General features: G+C 43.2%; 2 protein-coding genes across 2 annotated transcripts; one reads left to right on the plus strand and one right to left on the minus strand.

Moving 5' to 3' along the window:
* Positions 1 to 5733: 5733 nt before the first annotated feature.
* On the plus strand, positions 5734 to 11891 carry LOC102167984 (methyl-CpG-binding domain protein 3-like 2B). Its single transcript, XM_005654751.4, has 2 exons — positions 5734 to 5852; positions 8799 to 11891. Exons 1-2 carry the CDS (start codon positions 5805 to 5807, stop codon positions 9396 to 9398), a joined length of 648 nt encoding a protein of 215 aa, XP_005654808.2. The 5' UTR covers positions 5734 to 5804; the 3' UTR covers positions 9399 to 11891.
* A 2406-nt stretch (positions 11892 to 14297) lies between these two features.
* Positions 14298 to 19905, minus strand: LOC102157462 (vomeronasal type-2 receptor 116-like). The gene is given in 7 exon segments (XM_085011716.1): positions 14298 to 14417; positions 14420 to 14457; positions 14460 to 14689; positions 14691 to 15225; positions 17366 to 17489; positions 18710 to 18937; positions 19867 to 19905. Coding segments are annotated over 7 exon segments (1314 nt in total).
* Between the last annotated feature and the right edge of the window lie 516 nt (positions 19906 to 20421).

Consider the following 20421-nt stretch of genomic DNA (forward strand, 5'->3'; position numbering starts at 1 on the left):
TAATTTTATAACAGATCTGAATCACTACTTTTCATAAAGCTGCATTTGAGTGGTGAAACCTTAGTTTCTGAACAAGGAAGAATGTTTTTCTTTGGTCTGCATGTAAAGGCGTTTTTCCACAGTAGATAAGTGTGTGTTTGTTGCAAGGTATAGCAAAGAAATTTCAGACACAGTGTTCTCTCAGGAAAAGGAAGGTACCATCAGTTGCTAAGACATGTGATGAATTGTAAAGCAGACCTGTAGCCCTAGTCCTGCTAAAGCTACGCTGAAGTGGCAGAAAGCCTAGCCTTCAAAGAGGAAAAGGACGTAGCTTCCTCGTGGTTTGCATGTAAAGACTTGTTCCAACTTAGATATATGATGTTTCTGACCAGCTACATGAAAGAAATGTGGGGCACAGTGTTCTTTCAGTAAAAGGAAGTCACGCATGCTGAGTCACGCACACCTGCAGTGAGCTGCGTTAGGGACCTGCACCACGGCTGCTTCTAAGGCCACACTGAAGTTGGGAAAAGCCAAGTTCTCTCTTTTTTTCCCCCCTAGACATGGAGAACAGACTTGTGGTTGCCAAGTGGGAGGGAGGAAGGGGTGGGATGGACCAGGAGTTTGGGCTTGGCCAATGCGAGCTATTGCATTTAGAATGGATAAGCAGTGAGGTCCTACTGTATAGCACAGGGAACCATATCCAGTCTCTTGGGATAGAACATAATGGAAGGTAGTATGAGAAAAAAGAATGTATATATATGTATGACTGGGTCACTATGCTGTATAGCAGAAATTGGTACAACATTGTGAAGCAAGTATACTTTAATACAAAAATTTAAAAAAGGATTGAGTCTACTTTCATAACCTAGGAAGAATGCTTTCAGCTACAGGCAAGACAAAACACAGTCAGCCTGGACCTTCAGCATATGGTGGGTCTAGGTTGGCTCATCCTGGGGCTCAGCAATGTCACCAAGGGCATGGATTCTTCCCCACTCTTTCCCTACTGTCCCCAATGGCTTCCTCATGCTAAGTATTCTGCTGCCGTGGTTTCTGTAATTTTCCTGGTGAAATCAAAGATTTCCTTTACAATGGAATATGACTCAGCCATAAAAAAAGAAAATGCCATTTGCAGCAAAATGGACGCACCTAGAGATTCTCATGCTAAGTGAAATAAGAAAGAGAAGGACAAATACCATACGCTATCAATTATATGTGGAATCTAAAATATGGCATAAGTGAACCTATCTACAAAACAGAAACAGACCCACAGATATGAAGAACAGACTGTGGTTGCTAAGGTGGAGGGGGGGGAGAGTGGGATGGACCAGGAGCGTGGGGTTTGTAGATGCAAACCATTACATTTAGAATGGATAAGCAGTGAAGTCCTACTGTATAGCACAGAAAACTATATCCAATCTTTTGGGATAGACCGTGATGGAAGATAGTACGAGATGAGAAAAAGAATGTGTGTGTGTATATATATAAATATATATATATATATGACTGGGTCACTATGTTGTACGGCAGAAAGTCACACTAAATCAAGCGCACTTTAAAAGAATAAAATTTTGGAGTTTCCGTCGTGGCGCAGTGGTTAACGAATCCAACTAGGAACCATGAAGTTGCGGGTTCGATCCCTGGCTTGCTCAGTGGGTTAAAGATCCGGCGTTGCTGTGAGCTCTGGTGTAGGTTGCAGACTCAGCTCAGATCCTGCATTGCTGTGGCTCTGGCATAGGCCAGCGGCTACAGCTCCAATTAGACCCCTAGCCTGGGAACCTCCATATGCCATGGGAGCGGCCCAAAGAAATAGCAAAAAGACAAAAAAAAAAAAAAAAAAAAAAAAAAAAGAATAACATTTAAAAAAGATTTCCTTGTTCATGCTCCTATGGGGCAAGAAACTTCACCTAATCTTCCTGGGGCATCCTCTTTTATCATTTCCCTAATTTCTGCTGGTTGCTCTGGTATCTAACTTGGTTCCTGGTAGAACAAACCTTTCCTCATTTTACCTTGTCAATTTCCTGTGACCATTCTTGTACAATTTTCCCATATAACTGTTGGAAATAGTTTGATGGAGTTGAAATAATTTGGATTTGGAATGGATCTGTGTTGCTGGTACCCAGGTATGGGACGGAGAGATACTGTAATCACTGAAGACTAAGGCGAGCTTTAAAATTTTTCCATTCATGTACACACCTTGAAGCATGGTTAATCTTTTTTGGTAAAGTGGCAGGTAGTAAATAGTTTCAGCTTCTCAGGCCATATAGTTTCTGTGGCACATATTCATCTTGGCTGCTACAGCATAAAATCCGTCCCAGACAATATGTAAGTTAATGGGCATGGCTGTGTTTTGATTCCATTTTATTTATAAAAATAGGCGATAGGAGTTCCTGCTGTGGTACGATGAGATGGGTGGTATTTCTGCAGTGCCAGGACCCAGGTTCAATCCTTGGCTCAGTGCAGTGGGCGAACGGATTCAGCTGCCTTGCCACAGTGGCAGCCGTGTAGGTCACAACGGCAGCGTGGATCTGATCCCTGGCCTGGGAAAGCCACATGCCCCATGGTGGCCAGAAAAGAAAAATCAATCCACCAATCAATCAAAAATTATTTAAAAAAATTTCTTGCCTACTCCTCCATTAAAGATCCTATTATTTTTCGGAGTTCCTGTTGTAGCTCAACAGTAACGAGCTGACTAGTATCCATGAGGGCTTGGGTTTGATCCCTGGCCTCACTCAGTGGATTAAGGATCCACCACAAGCTGCATCACGAGTCACCGATGTGGCTGTGGCATAGGCTTTGTGGCACTAGCTCTGATTGGACCCCTAACCTGGAAACTTCCATATGCCACAAGTGTGGACCTAAAAAGTTAAAAAAAAAAAAAAAGACGAAGGAGAAGGAGAGAAAGAGAGAAAGAAAGAAAGAAAGAAAGAAAGAAAGAAAGAAAGAAAGAAAGAAAGGAAGGAAGGAAGGAAGGAAGGAAGGAAGGAAGGAAGGAAGGAAGGAAGGAAGAAAGGAAGGAAGGAAGGAAGGAAGAAAGAAAGAAAAGAGAGCCTCTTTGCACTCTGCCTGGATGATTCTATAGGTTATATTTTATGGCAGACTTCAGCCCGGTCCATGATGAGACTTCAGAGTGAGACTGTCCATTGGAATCAGTGCCACAGTGGAGCCTGATTGGAAGAGCACAGGCAGACAAGAGATTACCCATAACTGGGAAACAACAGTGATTGTAATATGGATTAGTTATATGTTTCCTACTTGTCTGATTGGAAATTTCTCTCCCTGGGCAAAAAACACAAAGGAAGCAGCAGATGGGCTTTCCTTCCTCTGGAATTTTCCTGAGTCCTGGAACACAGCTCTGGCTGCACACGGAGTGAGGGTCTGAGGGGGCAAAGAGAATCACTGGTCATAATTTTACACACCCTGAGCATCTCTGAGAGCACAACTGTATTTTTTGCCTCATTAGAGAGCACTTTAATTTTTAGGAGAAAGTTATCACTGGGTCTCCCCCAACCTCCACCCTTGACATGATGTAGACCCTCAATTATATGTCACTCTGGTTATCATTCCCCTTCTTAAAGGGTTTGCCAAATATTTTTGAGACATCAAATCCGTTTTACTTCATTCGTCAATGACAACATCCCCCTGGGGTTTTCTCTCCTTTATGATGCACTTTATCCAGGATCTTTCCAATGCAGGTTTCTATGTAGTGATGATTTTGAGAACTTCTATGTCTGATGACATTCTTTTTGTTTTGTTTTGTTTTGTTTTGTTTTTTTAGAGCGGCACCCACAGCGCATGGAGGTTCCCAGGCTAGGGGTCAAATCTGAGCTGCAGCTGCCAGCCTACACCACAGCCACACCAGATCTGAACTGTGACTCTGACCTACACCACAGGTCCTGGCAATGCCGGATCCTTTAACCTACTGATCGAGGCCAGGGATCGAACCTGCATCCTCATGGATGATAGTCAGATTCTTAATTTGCTGAGCCACAACAGGAACTCGCTGAATATATGTCTTGATCCCACTCAGAGACATACGAAAAGCTTGTTAAAAAGCACTGATCATTTCTGTATTTCTGACAGTCACAGAAAATTAGGAACACATCAAAAGTCCAAAAGTGGGTGAACAAGGCTTGACAAATCCAGGTGAAATGACATCTGACAGGCATAGAAATAAAATGTAAAGATACATTTAGTTACATGAAACTATGTTCAGGGTATACTGTTAGGTATGAGCAGTCCATTTCCAGAATGAAGTTGGCAGCCCTTCCCCCACTGTAACTTCCACAAATCTAAGGATAGGAAATCCCATGGTTTGATAACCACGTGATGCTTACACCAAAGATGCAAAGAGCTGCTGTTCTTTGTGGTGGAATTTGGGCTTTGTTTTCTCTCCTTTGCATGAGGACCTCTTCTGCCCCAAATGGAGGTGCCAGAAACTTCCCTGGCTGGAGGGCAGGAAATCGAGTGCACAATTTGGCTTCTCGTTCTGTGCATGACCACTCTCACTCCTCACCCCACACTGGCCTCATGGATAAGACAGGTTCTCGCTTTCCCCAGAGATTGAGGGCTCCACAACCCCTCAATTGCACCTCCTGTCATCCCAGCCCATCCCAGCCTTCAGAGGGTGAAACTATCAGTAGAGGACACCAAGGCAGAGAATGCATGCAATTGTTGCTGTAAAATCCTTTACTCCCTATTTGGGCTAATGATAGAGAAAGAGAAAAAGGGGGAAGGAAACTCGAAATGAAACAGCCAGAAGGGACAAATACTGGGCAGGGAGAGGTCCTCACATAAAGGAGAGAAAACAAAGCCCAAATTCCACCACAAAGATCAGCAGCTCTGCTGTCACCTTTCTCCAAGGCAAGGGCACCTGCTGAAGTGACAATGTTAACGTCAAACATTAACTGCTAAGGATAGAGATGCCCATGGAAACAAGTTGCAAAGTGCCTACCCCTCTTTTCAGGACATGGACAAGGTGATAACGCTTTAGAAGCACCGTCTGACTCGCCAAGTACTACATTTTTCTGTATATTAATCTTGAATTCCGTAACTTTCTGAATTTATTTATTAGTTCTAATAGTCTTTTTGTGGTGACTTTAGGTTTATCTATACAAAAGATCATGTCATCTTCAAATCATGACAATTTTATTTCTTTTTCAAGTCTTATTTCTTTTTCTTGCATGATTGCTATGTCTCAGACTTCCAATACCAAATTAAATAGCAATAGTAAGAGTGGGCATCCTTGTGTTCTTCCTGATTTTAAAGCTCTCAGTTTTTTTTTTTCTTTTCGACTATTGAGCAGAGTGTTAGCTGTAGGTTTATCATAAATGACCTTTATTATGTTGAGATATGTTCCCTCTATACCAACTTTGTTGAGAGTTTTAATCACGAATGGGTATTAAATTTTGTCAGATGCTTGTTCTGCATCTATCGAGATGATTATGTGCTTTTTATTTGTTTTAACATGGTGAGTCACACTGATTTGCGAATATGGCACTAACCTTCCATCTTCAGAATAACTCCCACTTGATCTTGGTGTGTGATCCATTGAATGCCTTGCTGAATCTGATTAAGAAATCTCTCAAATCTCATTGATGAGATGGATTGGATTGTCTACTTTCCATCTATTGATGGATCTATTATCCACATTCATCTATGGATGAGATGGATTGGCTCATCCAGGATGGATTGGATTATGTACTGATTGGATTATCCACTCCCTCTATATAAGGGGAAGCAGAGGCAGAAGCCAGTGTATTCTCCAGCAAACCACAGGCCGTCTGCATCTCAGCAGTGGGTCAGAAAACAACTCAGTGGTGTGGAAGATGGAGAACCTTGCATCCACTAGCTTTAGAAGCCGGCATCATCGTCTGGTGAGTGTGGAATCCATATCGAGGGTAAAATGTTCATTTGTATCCTTTCTCCTTTTGTAAAATCTCTTTTAAATTAGCGAACACTAGCTCTTAAAATAAGAAGTTACCTTGTTGAAGGTTATTTCCTTTGTGTTCGTATCAAAACTTCTTTGGGATTTGTATACTTTTTGTATAATAAGAACTAGGATATGAAGTCTAGGATAGTAGACAAAATGTATCTTTCTTTTTAACTAAAATCGCTGGAAAGTGGAAGTAGTTTTTGGTCCTACGGTATTTGGTCCTACTTTAAATTGTTTTCCTCTCTGGGAAATTCTTTACCCATAATGTATTTAAAATTCAGTTCTTTGCTCAAACATGTCCTTAGTTATTTAGGGCTTCCCTAACCTCCTCGTCCTCATTGGTAATTGCTGTTAGCCTTTCACCCTTTAACCCTTCTGACCTCTCTTTCTCCAGCTTTTTCCTCTCTTCTTCCACATCTTCTTCTTTCCCCCTGTCTTTGAGTTGGTCTTATTGTCATCACAGCATTAAATCAACCTAATACTCTTAAACATGCATTACTGTTATTTCCTCTCACCAAGATTAAAATAAACTGGGACAATGATTTTGTTGAGCGAAATTCTGGGTCACAGGTTTGGATATAACAACTTGGTATATTATAAGAGCTGCAGCAATTGAAAGATCAAGTAATTTTCCCACCAAAATGAGACACCTTGAGTAATAAAAAGGGCATTAATAGTTATGGCATGACAAAAGGAAAGATTTAAATGAGATACGGTTTCCTTCTTTTCGCGCCTTTTAGGGCCGCACCCGGGGCAAATGGAAGTTCCCAGGCTAGGGGTCCAATCTGGAACTGTAGCTGCCGAATCGGAACTGTAGCTGCCCCGACCTATACCACAGCCACTGTGGCAATGCCAGATCCAAGCTGAGTCTACAAACTACATACACCACAGCTCATAGCAACTCCAGATCCTTAACCCACTGAGCAAGGCCAGGGATGGAACCTGACTCCTCATGGATACTAGTCAGGTTCATTACCCACTGAGCCGAGCCACAACGGGTTTAGGTTTATGGTTTCCCTTTTTAAAAGATCTTCTAAAGAGAAATGAGGGATTTAAAAAGGAACTATACACTTATTATACAGTTTAAACAGATTAATGTGATTAGAGTCTTATGATGGATTACAGAGACAAAGGGTTTAAAATCTTAGTGACCATTTATTGCAAAAAGAGATTATGTCATTGTATACCTGAAGTTGGGCGAATTTATTTGAAAATTTATATATATATTTTTTGGTCTTTTTGCCTTTTCTAGGGCTGCACCCCTGCCATATGGAGGTTCCCAGGCTAGGGGTCTAATTGGAGCTGTAGCCGCTGGCCTACGCCAGAGCCACAGAAAAATGGGATCTAAGCCGCGTCTGTGACCTACACCACAGCTCACGGCAATGCCGGATCCTTAACCCACTGAGCAAGGCCAGGGATCGAACCCACAGTCTCATGGTTCTTAGTCAGCTTCGTTAACCACTGAGACACGACAGGAACTCCAAAAATCTAGAAAGTTTTTATGACTTTAAATCAGTTGCTTTCATCAAAGGTATCTGAGCACCTTCAAAGGACAAAGCGATACATAAATAGGGCATGGCAGAACCTTCAGTTTCCCATAGTCCTCTCTTCACTGAGTATCCAATTTAGTGAGAAAAACTACATGGAAAAAATTAACACAGAGTAAGGTAACCCTGTGGAAATGGTATTCTGAGGATTGAACGATGCTCACAAGTTATTCCAAAGTTGAAAAATTTAGGTGGATTCAGGATGGAAAGTGGACGGTTATGTGATAGGGGTGGCAGGGCGTCCAGAACGATGCTCAAGGGCAGATGGAGTTTTAGTTAGGATCACTGAGTTTAGCAGACGCTGAGATAAGGGTGGTTTATTTGGAAAAATAACTGGTTCAACTTGGGACCCAGCCACCCTGAGCTGAGTCATTGATATGATCACTGATGTGGTGTGTGGGCAAATGAGTATCTGGGTCTCAGATTTGAAACCAGCTCAGGCATTTGGGGAGATTTTCTAATTCATTAACAACGAATGTTGAAGTCAGGGAAGTGGATGGGATTGCCTAGAAGAAGGTGTGGATATAGAGAAGATGTGAGATCAGACCCACTTCTAAAAAGCATCCATTTCAGGTTCTTGTGGCTCAGCTCTGCATTGTGGCTCACTGGGTTAAGAACCTGACATAATGTCCGTGAAGATGCAGGTTATATCCCTGGCCTTGCTTGGTGGGTTAAGGATCTGGCATTGCTGTAAGTTGTGGTGTAGGCTGCAGATCCTGAGTTGCCGTGCCTGTGGTGTAGGCTGGCAGCTGAAGCTCTGATTCGACCCTTAGCCTGGGAAATTTCACATGCCACGGGCGGCCCTAAAAATCAAAAAAAAAAAAAAAAAAAGAAAAAAAAAGAAAAGAAAAGAAAGAAAACAGTTTTATGTCTTGGGATCCTGGGATCCCCATGTCCAAAAGGTGGTGTGTTAGGGGTGCCAGCATATGTGTAGTTGGCAGTGAGAGGGATGGGAAGAGGAAAGCAGCTCCAAAGGAGGATGGTGGAGGGGAAGAGTCTGGAATTGGTGCTGGATAATGACCTTGACCTTTCTGTCCTTGACTTACATCTGCTGGATGTCCCAGGATCCAGTTCTCAGTGTGTGATGCCGGTACCAGCAGCATCAGCTGGGAACACTAAGGAATGCAAATTGTTGTTTCCATCCCGGACACTTGGGTGGAGATCCAGAAATATGAGTTTTAACAACCCTCTAAGAGATGGTGATACAGTGTCACTGGAGACCCATTTCTCCAGGGAAAAAGGAGGGTGGTTCTCCAAATGAGCCAAGAACATTCTCCATGAGGGATGGAGGTTTCATCTGCCCTTGTCTTCAAATTTCACATTTCCTTTTGTTTTCCAAGGAGAAGCTCAAGAGAAATATGATGCCCCAGGCACTGGAGGAGAAAAGACAAGTCCACTTAGCCAGGACCAAGCAGAGACATCGTGACAGATCCGGCCTTCCTCTAAGGCTCACCAGCTGCATTTTCAAGAGGCCAGTCACAAAGACAACTGCTCATCCTGGCAACAAGGTCAGGCGCAGTCAACAAGAGGAGACCCTGAAGAAGCCCCAGCAAGTCTGTGCATTCAGGAGACTGCAGGGGCTCCAGGCCTGCAGTCCAGAAGGAGACCTTTTCAGTACCTTGGACAGCGCAAAAGTAGTCCGCGACATTGCCCCTGGTGGTGCAGTTGAATCCAACAGCCTTGCTGGTGCAAGGTCACTGCACCCCAGCACCAAGGCCATCCCTGCCCAGTCTTCAGATGGGGCAGAGATGATCCCGGGATTGGGGCTCTTCCTCCCCGAGTCCCTCTGCAAACAACCAGTAATAACATATGGCCATATTCGCCGGCAGGCTCAGAAAGTGAAGAAAGCAAGAGAGAGGCTGGCTATGGCCTTGAGGGCAGACAAGCTGGCCAGGGAGGCAGAGAGAGCCAGGGGTCTCGGGAACTTAGGCGTGTCCTGAAGAAGCCAAGGAGTGGCGTGGCCCTTGGGACGTGGTCACTATGTGACAGCCCCCTACCCTTGTTCTCCTTGCCTTTGTGAATGTTAACCCTGTTTCTTGCTCTGGACTGAGATGCTTTGTTATATTAATATTGTCATCTATTAAACTCTTGTTTGACAAATATGTAAAGAGTAAGTGGTTTTGTGGATGAGAGATTGGGTTTTGGGGGAAGGGCAAGAAAAAGGACCTCTGCTTGTCCTTGTGCACCTTAATTTCTGTTTACTCTGATTTATTTATTGACTTTTATATGGAATTCTATAGAGGTAATATAGCCTGAGGGATTATTTCATTTTTAAAATATTTTCTGGTATTAGTTACACTCAAGGAAGAAATGACACTTGGAAGAGATTTTATTTTTAATGTGAAATTAGCTCCATAAACATCTTACTTTCTTCAGCTTGCTTTTACATATTGTTCTAACATATTCCATTTTTTTTTCTATTTTTGTGCTGAATGCTAAATAAGTCCTTTTTCTGTAGTTCACTACATGTTAAACCACTACATGTTATGTCCTTATCTGTTACCTAAAAATTAAGGGGGAGTTTTTGTCTTTTTAGGGCTGCACCCATGGCACATGGATGTTCCCAGGCTAGGGGTCAAATCAGAGCTGCGGCTGCCGGCCTACATCACAGCCACAGCAATGACAGATCTGAGTCACATCTGTGACCTATGCCACAGCTTCCAGCAACGCCATATCCTTTAACCCACTGAGTGAGGCCAGGGACCCAACCTCCATCTTCAAGGATACCAGTCTGGTTCTTAACCTTAGCCACAATGGAACCTCCGGGAATTTTTAAAAATTAGACTTTAACTTTCAATTCTTTTTTTCTTTTTTTTTTTTTTTTGGCTGAACTGACAGCACATAGAAGTTCCCAGGCCAGGGATCGTACCCAAGCCACAGCAGTGATATCCCTGGATCCTTATCCTGCTATGCTACCAGGGAACTTCTAACCTTCAAGTCTTAGGAAGGAACATGGTCTTTGGAAATAGTTTAGGCTGACAATGACTTGCTAGCAAGCTTATTGCCTTTGCACAGAAACACGTCCTCAGTCACTAAAATTTGCCCAGCTCACCGTGTGGGGCACATTGTAATCTGTAATATTCTATAAATAATTATTCAATAAACAAGTCATTTTCCTCATAAACAACTTATTCAGTAAACGTAATTATTTGTAAACACATAAAAAGTGGAATAAAAATATCACGCTACAGAAGTCAGAGGGGAAGACTGTTTCACTAGGTCAGAAGGAAAATGACCGATGTGGGTTTGGAAGGCATTTTCTGGACTTCCTTGGACCCCTTTGGTGGAGTAGTTTTTGTCACTGGTAGAAATGGAAGTCTGAGTACAGAGGGCCAAAGAGTGACTGAGAAACGGGGAGGGCAGAAGGCGAGTTAAGGTGGGCGGCCAGGCTTGTGCTTCCACAACAGGCTCTAGATTGAAATTGGGACGAATTCTCTCCCAGAGCCCACAGCTTTCATGGCGGGTGGGTTACTGGGGAGGGGGGCAGCTGTCACCACCCTAGGACTAGGGCAGATCCTCACTTTTTTTTCTTTTTAGGGCCACACCTGTGGCATATGGACATTCCCAGGCTAGGGATCCAGTCAGAGCTAGTGCTACAAAGCCTGTGCCACAGCCACATCTGTGACTTGCAATGCAGTTTGTGGTGGATCTTTAACCCACTGAGCAAGGCCAGGGATTGAACCCTCATGGACACTATGCCGGGTTCTTAACCCACTGAGCCGCAACGGGAACTCCAGATTCTAACTCTTCAGCGTGAGATAAAAATCTGCATATTCCAATCATCTAGGGTTCTGGGAATGAGAGGTGTCACACGGCCTTTTCTGGCCCATCAGGTAGGTACCAGGCACATGATCCGTTAGGGAACGGAGGTGGAGACAGGTATATGCATGGTTATTTTTAAAAATTTTTATTGAAGTAGAGTTGATTTACAATGTTGTGTTAATTTCTGCTATACAGAAAACCTATTTCATATGAAGTCTCATTCTGAGGTTCTAGGAGGGCAGGAATTTTTAGTGACCACTCAATCCACTACATCTTCTATTCATGTTAGGGGTGGGGAAGTCTATCTTGGAGGTGAGGGTCCTGTGTTTGGTGACAAGTGGTTATGTTAGCATTGGACATACAAAGGATCCAGAGAGCCTTCATGACGCAGTCACATCTGAGTGGTAGCAATACTGCAGGGGTTGTTTCTTTAAAAGGACTTGATTCCAGACTTCCCATTGTGGCTTCATGGGTTAAGAACCCAACATAGTGTCTGCGAGGATATAGGTTCGATCTCTGGCCTCACTCAATGTGCTAAGTATCTGGCCTTTCTGTGGCTGTGCTGTAGGCTCACAGCTGCAGCTCCAATTCAACCCCTAGCCCAGGAACCTCCATATGCTGCAGGTGCAGCCCTAAAAAAGACAAAAAAAAAAAAAAAAAGAAAAGAAAAGAAAAAGAAAAGATTGGGGTGGATAACTATTTCACCTCATTTCATAGAGACAAACAGAAAGTTAAACAAAACTACAAGACTGAGGAATATGTTTCAAAGGCAAGAACAAGACAAAGCCTCTGGGAAAGAAACCTAATGAAACAGAGACAATTTATCTGATAAGGCGATCAAAGCCAAAGTAATAAGAATGCTAACTAAACTTGGGAAAGAATAGATGAACACAGAGAGAACTTCAAATAAAAAATCTTGAAAATATAGAAGAACTCAAGGCGGAAGAATACAATAACTGAAAGGAAAAATACACCGGAAGGAATGAAGAGCAGTTTAACTGGTGGAAATGAACAAATAAGCGACGTGGAAGGTAGAATAATGGAAATCGCCCCAACGGAACAGCAAACAGCGGAATTTAAACATGAAGATAGTTTTAGGCACCTTTGAGACAACCCCATGTGTATTAACATTCATAATTTGAGGGTTCCAGAAGGAGAAGAGAGAGAAATAGATAGAAAATGCTTTTAATGAAATTATGGCTGATAACTTTTCTAACTTGAAGAAGGAAACATCCAATTGCAGAAAGTACAGAGACTCAAACAAGATGAACCCAAATGCTCTTGGGTCATTGGATAACCAAGAGTAGATGAAAGAAAAGGAGATTTTATGGTGTCTGTCAGCTGAATTGGAAAGGGAAAAATAAATGAAAAATCCAAGTGGAAGATGACATAAAAGTGGTTACCAAAAACACAAATCAAAAAAGAACATGAGATCAACCTTATGAATATTTTCTCAGGTCAGTCTCCCAAAGCAACAGAAATAAGAGCAAAAATAAACCAATGGGACCTCATCAAACTGACAAGCTTTTGCACAGCAAAGAAAACCAAAAAGAAAACAAAAAGATAACTTACAGAATGGGAGAAAATAGTTTCAAACGATGCAACGGACAAGGGCTTAATCTCTAGGATATATAAGCAACTTATACAACCCAACAGCAAAAAAAGCCAACAACCCAATGGAAAAGTGGGCAAAAGACCTGAACAGACATTTCTCCAAGGAAGATGTACCGATGGCCAACAAGCACATGAAAACATGCTCAACATCCCTGATTATAAGAGAAATGCAAATCAAAACTACCATGAGATACCACCTCACACCAGTCAGAATGGCCATCATTAATAAGTCCACAAATAACAAGTGCTGGAGGGGCTGTGGAGAAAAGGGAACCCTCCTGCACTGCTGGTGGGAATGTAAGCTGGTACAGCCACTATGGGGAACAGTATGCAGATACCTTAGAAATCTATACACAGAACTTCCGTATGATCCAGCAATACCACTCTTGGGCATATATCCGGACAAAACTTTCCCTGAAAAAGACACATGCACCCGCATGTTCATTGCAGCTCTATTCACAATAGCCAAGACATGGAAACAACCCAAATGTCCATCAATAGACAATTGGATTAGGAAGATGTGGACTATAAACACAATGGAATATGACTCAGCCATAAAAAAGAACAACCTAATGCCATTTGCAGCAACATGGATGGAACTAGAGACTCTCATCCTGAGTGAAATAAGTCAGAAAGAGAAAGACGAATACCACGTGATGTCACTTACAACTGGAATCCAGTGTACAGCACAAATGAACCTTTCCACAGAAAAGAAAATCATGGACTTGCGGAATAGACTTGTGGTTGCCGAGGGAGAGGGGGAGGGAGTGGGAGGGATCGGGAGTTTGGGGTTAATGGATGCAAACTATTGCTCTTGGAATGGATTTACAATGAGATCCTGCTGTGTAACACTGAGAACTATGTCTAGATACTTACATCCCAACACGACAATGCGAGGAAAAATTATGTATACATGTATGTGTAACTTGGTCCCATGCTGTACAGCGGAAAAAAATAAATAAAAAAGAAAAAGAAAGAACATGAGGGAGTTCCTGTCGTGGCTCAGTGGAAACGAATCTGACTAGCACCCATGAGAACGCAGGTTCGATCCCTGGCCTCGCTTAGTGGGTTAAGGATCCAGCGTTGCCGTGAGCTGTGGTGTAGGCCGCAGACGCTGCTCAGATCCTGAGTTGCTCACGCTGTGGCATAGGCCAGCAGCTACAGCTCCGATTCGACCCCTAGCCTGGGGACCTCCATATGCTGTGGTGTGGCCCCCCCAAAAAAGAAAAGAAAGAACATGAAAATTAATTAGTAGATTTAGTGAGAAGAACCCAAAGTGAAGTGCAAGGTTGAAAAGTAGGATGGCTGAGGGGTACAGTGCCCCCCACAACTTTGTAAAGAAACAAGTGAGAGTTGTTTATTCATTGAAGAAAATAGATCACACCTGTAATCTCTCTGATGGTAAGAATTCTACAGCTTTGTCTTCTTACTCTATTCATTTTAGGAAACACATGAGTGAAAGCTTAAGAAGACTTCTGGCTCCCAGAATGTGTTTGATCCCTTAACCTACGCAGAGTGTTCTTATCAGGACTTAGGAGAATAATGTAGCACTTTGGGGCAAAGCTGCAGCCCAGCAGCCCAGCAGCCCAGCACTGGAGGCCAAGATGGAGAAGATCTCCATGCCACCATGACCTTGCCCTTGGTGCTGTGGTAGACGGGGAGGAAAGTGACCCAGACAGTGCAGAACACCAGCATGCTGAAGGTCAGGAACTTGGCTTCATTGAAGATGTCAGGCAGGTTCCTGGCCAGGAAAGCCAAGGAGAACCTCCCCAGGGCCAAGGAGCCCAGGCACCCCAGGACACAGTAGAAGGCAGTGACGGAGCCCTTGGTGCACACGATGATGATGTGGCCGTGTTGAGTGTGTATCTGTGTCAATGAAGGGAGGGGAGGTTCCCAGCCAGACTCCGCAAAGATTCAGTTGGATAAAGGAGCAGATGGGAATGACGAAGTTAGGTGCCCCTGACAACAACCACTGCCGCATCCTTTCGTCTGGAGCAGTGACCTTGAAGTCTACAACCACAGTGATGGTTTTGGCCAAGACAGTGGAAATAGCCACAGTGAAAACCACTCCAAGTGCCCTTTGTTGAAGAATGCAGGTGGCTGTGTTGGGACGGCCGATGAAGAGTAAAGAACAGAGAAAACAGAAGGTGAGGGAGAGGAGGAGGACACAGCTGAGAGTTCGATTGTTACCCTTGACAATGGCTGTGTCCCTGTGCTTGACAAAGATCCCCAGCACCGCAGCTGTGAGAGCAGACAGGCACAGAGCTGAGCAGGTCAGAGACATCCCCAGGGGGTCCCCGTATGCTAGAAAGGTTACAACTTTTTGAAGGCAGCAATCTCGCTTTCTGTTGGCATACTGATGCTCTGAACACTTCAAACCCCGATCCGCCTCTGGGGAGAAAGGCAAATTGTCATCAGCCCAGGTTCAGTCATTTTCTTTTATTCACTGGTCCCCAAAGATGGGCACTGGACAAGGTTAGCCTAATTTCCTTCTCTGTCGATCTAAACACCAAATATAAGATCCTCTGCAGGAGCTCCTGTTGTGGCCCAGTGGGTTAGGGACCTGATGTAGTCTCCTTGAGGATGTGGGTTCCACCCTGGCCTCGATTAGTGGGTTAAGTATCTGGCTGCAAGCTGCAGCACAGGTCACAGATGCGGCTCAGATCTGTCATTGCTGTGGCTGTGGTGTAGGCGGCAGCTACAGCTCCAACTCAACCACTAGCCTGAGAACTTCCATAAGCCGCAAGTGCAGATGTGAAAAGAAAAAAAAAAAAAAAGAATCCTCTGTAGATAATGATTTCCAATAAATACTGACCTTTTTTTTCAGACTATTGAAACACATTAAAAAAAATGTTTTATAGCATATGTAAGTTCCCAGGCTAGGGGTCGAATCAGAGCTGCATATGCAACCTACCCCACAGCTCATGGCAATGCCAGATCCTTAATCCACAGAGTGAGGCCAGGGATCAAACCCATATCCTCACAGAGACTGTGTCAGGTTCTTAATCCAATGAGCCACAACTTGAACCCCCTACTTTGCCCCTTTCTGCCAATTCAGTAGTTCACCAAGTATTCATTACTCTTTTTGTTAGACTCATATGATACCATGGTATTGCCCCTACAAAGAATTCTGTGACATCGCCTTTCCCTGAAGTGTAAACACTATCCCTTATTTTACCCCGCTGATCTCCGAATACCTTTACTGCAGTTCTGTCACCACCTGGAATCCCATTATTATACATCATCACCCCTGTTCATCTGTGAACTTGAGGACATCAAGACCAAGACTCACTCACTAAGAAGATGCTGAACAACAAGCATGTTGGGCACTGCAAAAATACCCACTTCTAACATCAAACACAACCTTTCTGGACTCCTGCTGTTTGTCAGGAACAATCATAGACACTGAAAGCACAAACATATTTAGATCCATTGCCTCACTGTGATCCGAGTGTAGTTTTAAAGAAGATGAAAAATAAGTACTTCTCATATTGTGTGAAATGCTGCAACAGAGATGAGTTAGGTTATTGTGGAGTGGTCAAGAAGGGCTTCCTTAAATAGTATGGAGGTTCTTCAAAAAACTAAAACTAGAGTTATTTACCATGTCATCCAGCAATCCCACTCCGGAGCATATATCCAGTCCAAACTATAGTTAGAAAAGACACACGCACCCCAATATTCATAGCAGCACTATCCACGATAGCCAAAATATGGAAACAACCTAAATGTCCACCGACAGATGAATGGAGAAAGGAGATGTTTATATATATATATATGCACATGCAATGGAATATTACTCAGCCATCAAAAGGAATGAAATAATGCCATCTGCAGCAACACAGATAGACCTAGAGATCATCATACTAAATGAATCGTCAGAAAAAGACAAATACCGTATGTTATCACTTATATGTGGAAAGTAAAATATGACACAAATGAACTTACTTACAAAACAGAAACGGACACAGAGACATGGAGAAAAGACTTGTGGCTGTCGAGGAGAGGGTGAGGACAGATGGACTGGAAATTTGGGATTAGCCAATGCAAACTATGATATAAAGAATAGATAAATAACAATGTCCTACTGTAGAACACGGGGAATTTTAATTTTATTCAACATCTGCGATAAACCATCATGGAAAAGGATATGAAGAAGAATGTGTGTATATACATACACACATATATGTATATGTATAACTGAATCACTTTGCTATGCAGCAGAAACTACCGCAACATTTTAAACTACCTAGAGTTCAATCAAATGCTTTTTTAAAAAAAGGTCTCTCGACATGGATCGTGCCAGCCGTGGGTCTCAAACAAGGAGTCAAGTAAGCTAGTTCAGGGCAGAGAGATCGAGTGTGTCATTTCAGGTGGAAATAATACTGCTTATAATGATTAAATGAATTAAATTCCTAAATGAAGAAAGAAAGAATTTTGACTCTGAAGTTCTCATCCAGAACCTCCCCATTTCCGTTGGTGAATGGCAGCTATGAAAGAGTGATGGAGAATCGCCTGCAAGGCGTACACTCACCTGTCTCACTGGAAATCTCATTCTCTGGGCAGGGAGTGCAGCTGAAGCAACAGATAGACTTTCCCTCCAGAAGGCTTTTCCTGAATCCAGGACCACAGCTCTCGCTGCATACGGTGCAGGGAGTCTGGAGAAAATGGGATACTTGTTGGTACCATCTGTGACTTTAATTCTGCAATAACTAGGGTGTTTCAGAGTATTGGATGATACACAGATTTCATATTTATTTTATTTTTGCATTTTTAATTAAAGTATGGTTGATTTACAATGTTGTGCCAATTTCTACAGCACAGCAGTGACCCAGTCATTCATATTTATATGATTATATACATACATGTGTGTAATATACATACATACACTCTGCTGCACAGCAGTGACCCAGTCATTCATATACATATGAAATATGAATGTACATGTATATATATGTACATATATGTACACACACATTGGTTGAATAAATATGTTCTGTTTCCATCCATTGGACAATTGGTAAACCAGAAAATTTCCCTTTTTTTAAAATTGAATTGTAGTGAAGTATAGTTGACTTACAATGTTGTATTAGTTTCAGGGGAGCAGAGCAAAGTGAATCAACCATGCATATAAATATATCCATTCTTTTTTTCCCATATAGTTTATTACAAACTATTGAGTAGATCTTCCTGTCCTATCCGGTAGGTTCTCATTAATCATCTTTTTCACACAATAGTGTGTTTATTTCATTCCAACCCTCACAACTATCCCCCTGAAACAGTTTCACCTATGGTAGCCATAAGATTGGTTTTGAAATCTCTCAGTTTGTTTTTGTTTTATAAATAAGGTTTTTTCATGTCTTTTTCTTCCCCCCGTCCCTGGGCATATGGAATTCCCATATGCCCATTCCAGGGATCAGATGCAAGCCGAAGCTTCGACCTACACCATTGCTCTGGCAGCACTGGATCCTTAATCCACTGTGCTGGGCCAGGGATCAAACCTGCATACCAGCGTTGCAGTGATGCCACCAATCCTGCTGCACCACAGCGGGAACTCCTTGTGTCATTTTTCATTAGATTCTTAAGTTAGAAGCAAGTTGTTAAATGCCCATATGTAACCTTCTACCATGCTCTGAAAGGAGGCAAACCACCCACAGCAAGATTTTGTGGGGGTTTTGTTTCATTTATTTTGCTAAGGCTGAATCCATAGGATATGGAAGTTCCCAGGATGGGGATCAAACCCATGCCTCCATAGCAGCCTGAGGCACTGTAGCCGGATTCTTAACCCACTGCACCAAACCCACTGTGCCACAGCAGGAACTCCAAGAACTTGGTCATTTGCATATAGCGTAAAGCATTGTGATTGGGTCCTACCCACCTCAGTGATTCCTGCAGCCCACTCTAGCATCTCCTCGGATAAAGATAATTCCTGGCCACACGGAGCATGTGGGGAATACTCTCCTACTTTGATTTTCAATCCCAGACCTTCCCGGAAATTCCAGAAGTTGAGAATGGCATGCTCTGCATCTGATTTTCTTTCTTCAGCCAGACTCCCTGGCTCACCAGCAGGATTGTGAAATTGGACATTCCTGAGAAAGGGGTGCAGCTAACAGAGCTACATTATCACCGTGTCGGGAAGTGCACTCAAGATGAAAAGCCTGCTTTGGGGTAAGGACCTGATCTTCTGCAGCCAATGCATTCATAGGGCAACCTCATGGCAAGAATACAGTGAGGCGGAGTTAGTTCCCATCGTGGCACAGTGGTTAACGAATCCGACTAGGAACCAGGAAGTTGCGGGTTTGATCCCTGGCCTCGCTCAGTGGGTTAAGGATCCGGTGTTGCCATGAGCTGTGTTGTAGGTCACAGACGCGGCTCGGATCCCACACCGCTGTGGCTTTGGTGTAGGTCGGTGGCTACAGCTCCGATTCGACCCCTAGCCTGGCAACCTCCATATGTCACGGGAAGCAGCCCTAGAAAAGACAAAAAAAAAAAAAAAAGAAAAAAAAAAAGAAAAAAAGAATCCAGTGAGGCCAACACAAATGAAAAGTAGATGGGACTTTGAGATACCATAATGCTTCTGATCTACCAATGAGTTGCAAGAGAAAAATGCCCAGCGACAAACAGAGTAAGACGATCAGTGCCTATGGCATTAATTTCCCCATCCATTCACTCTGCCTTTTCCCAGATCATCAACCTGCAACATGATGTTATTAATCCCTAAAGGGGTTGCAGAATTAAACGAGGCCATTTATGTAGAGTGTCCTCCCTCACGTTCAGAACCAGAAGCACTTAAAGAACTAGTTATTTTCCTGGTGTCATTTAAGAGCTTCCCCAAGTCTGGATGCTTCCTATTGAAAACACCTGGCAGGCAGGATGTTGCCATCCTTTGCAACACTAAACACTGATATTTCCCCACTGCTCATTTTCCTTTTTGCCACTAGCATCTCCTTCTTTAAAGAAAAAAAAATATGGAAGTATAGTTGATTTGCAACATTGGGTTAGTTTCAGGTGTACAGCCAAGCGGATTAGTTACACCTTGACATATATCCGTTCTTCTTCAGATTCTTTCCCCATGTAGGTTATGACAGGATATTGAGCATAGCCCCTGTCGACTAAAAAAATACCACCTGAAAAGTTGAGAGTTAAATCTTCTTTGGGGTGAAATTAGGACTTAAGCCCAGGAGACAGCATCACAGGTAGCCCTGAGAAACCGCTCCGAGCAGTTGAGTGGGGGTGCTAGGATTTATGAATTTTGCAACAAAGGGAAGGTTATAGGCACGAACGATTGACAGAAAACCAGTTTCTATGGGAAGATTTAAAGGTCTGGGCTTACGGGAGTCACTCCTTGGAGATGCACCTCAGCTCTGGGTCAGTCTTCTCTGCTTCTTTCCCGAGTTCCCATGGGGATCAGCGGCCCACCTTTGGGAGTGGTGGTTGTCCCCGAGGACCAGGACATCTTTTGTTTTGTCCACTAACTATAGCCCAGGGGGCAGTAATCCAGAGAGCTCCAAAATACTGCCCTAAAGCGGAAAGGGGGACATATCAAGATCTAAGTCATAAAGATATATGCTCCTGAGCATATATCTAGAC

The sequence above is a fragment of the Sus scrofa genome, chromosome 2 (assembly GCF_054392235.1).
Source record: "Sus scrofa isolate SSC_HxYL_T2T_F1_AM1 chromosome 2, Sscrofa_HxYL_maternal_Yorkshire_Landrace_v2.0, whole genome shotgun sequence".
Lineage (NCBI taxonomy): Eukaryota > Metazoa > Chordata > Mammalia > Artiodactyla > Suidae > Sus > Sus scrofa.

Coding starts and splice junctions, on each gene's coding strand:
- LOC102167984 (XM_005654751.4), top strand. CDS start 5,805: ATGGAGAACCTTGCATCCACTAGCTTTAGAAGCCGGCATCATCGTCTG. Junction 5,853..8,798: donor GAAGCCGGCATCATCGTCTG/GTGAGTGTGGAA, acceptor TTGTTTTCCAAG/GAGAAGCTCAAGAGAAATAT.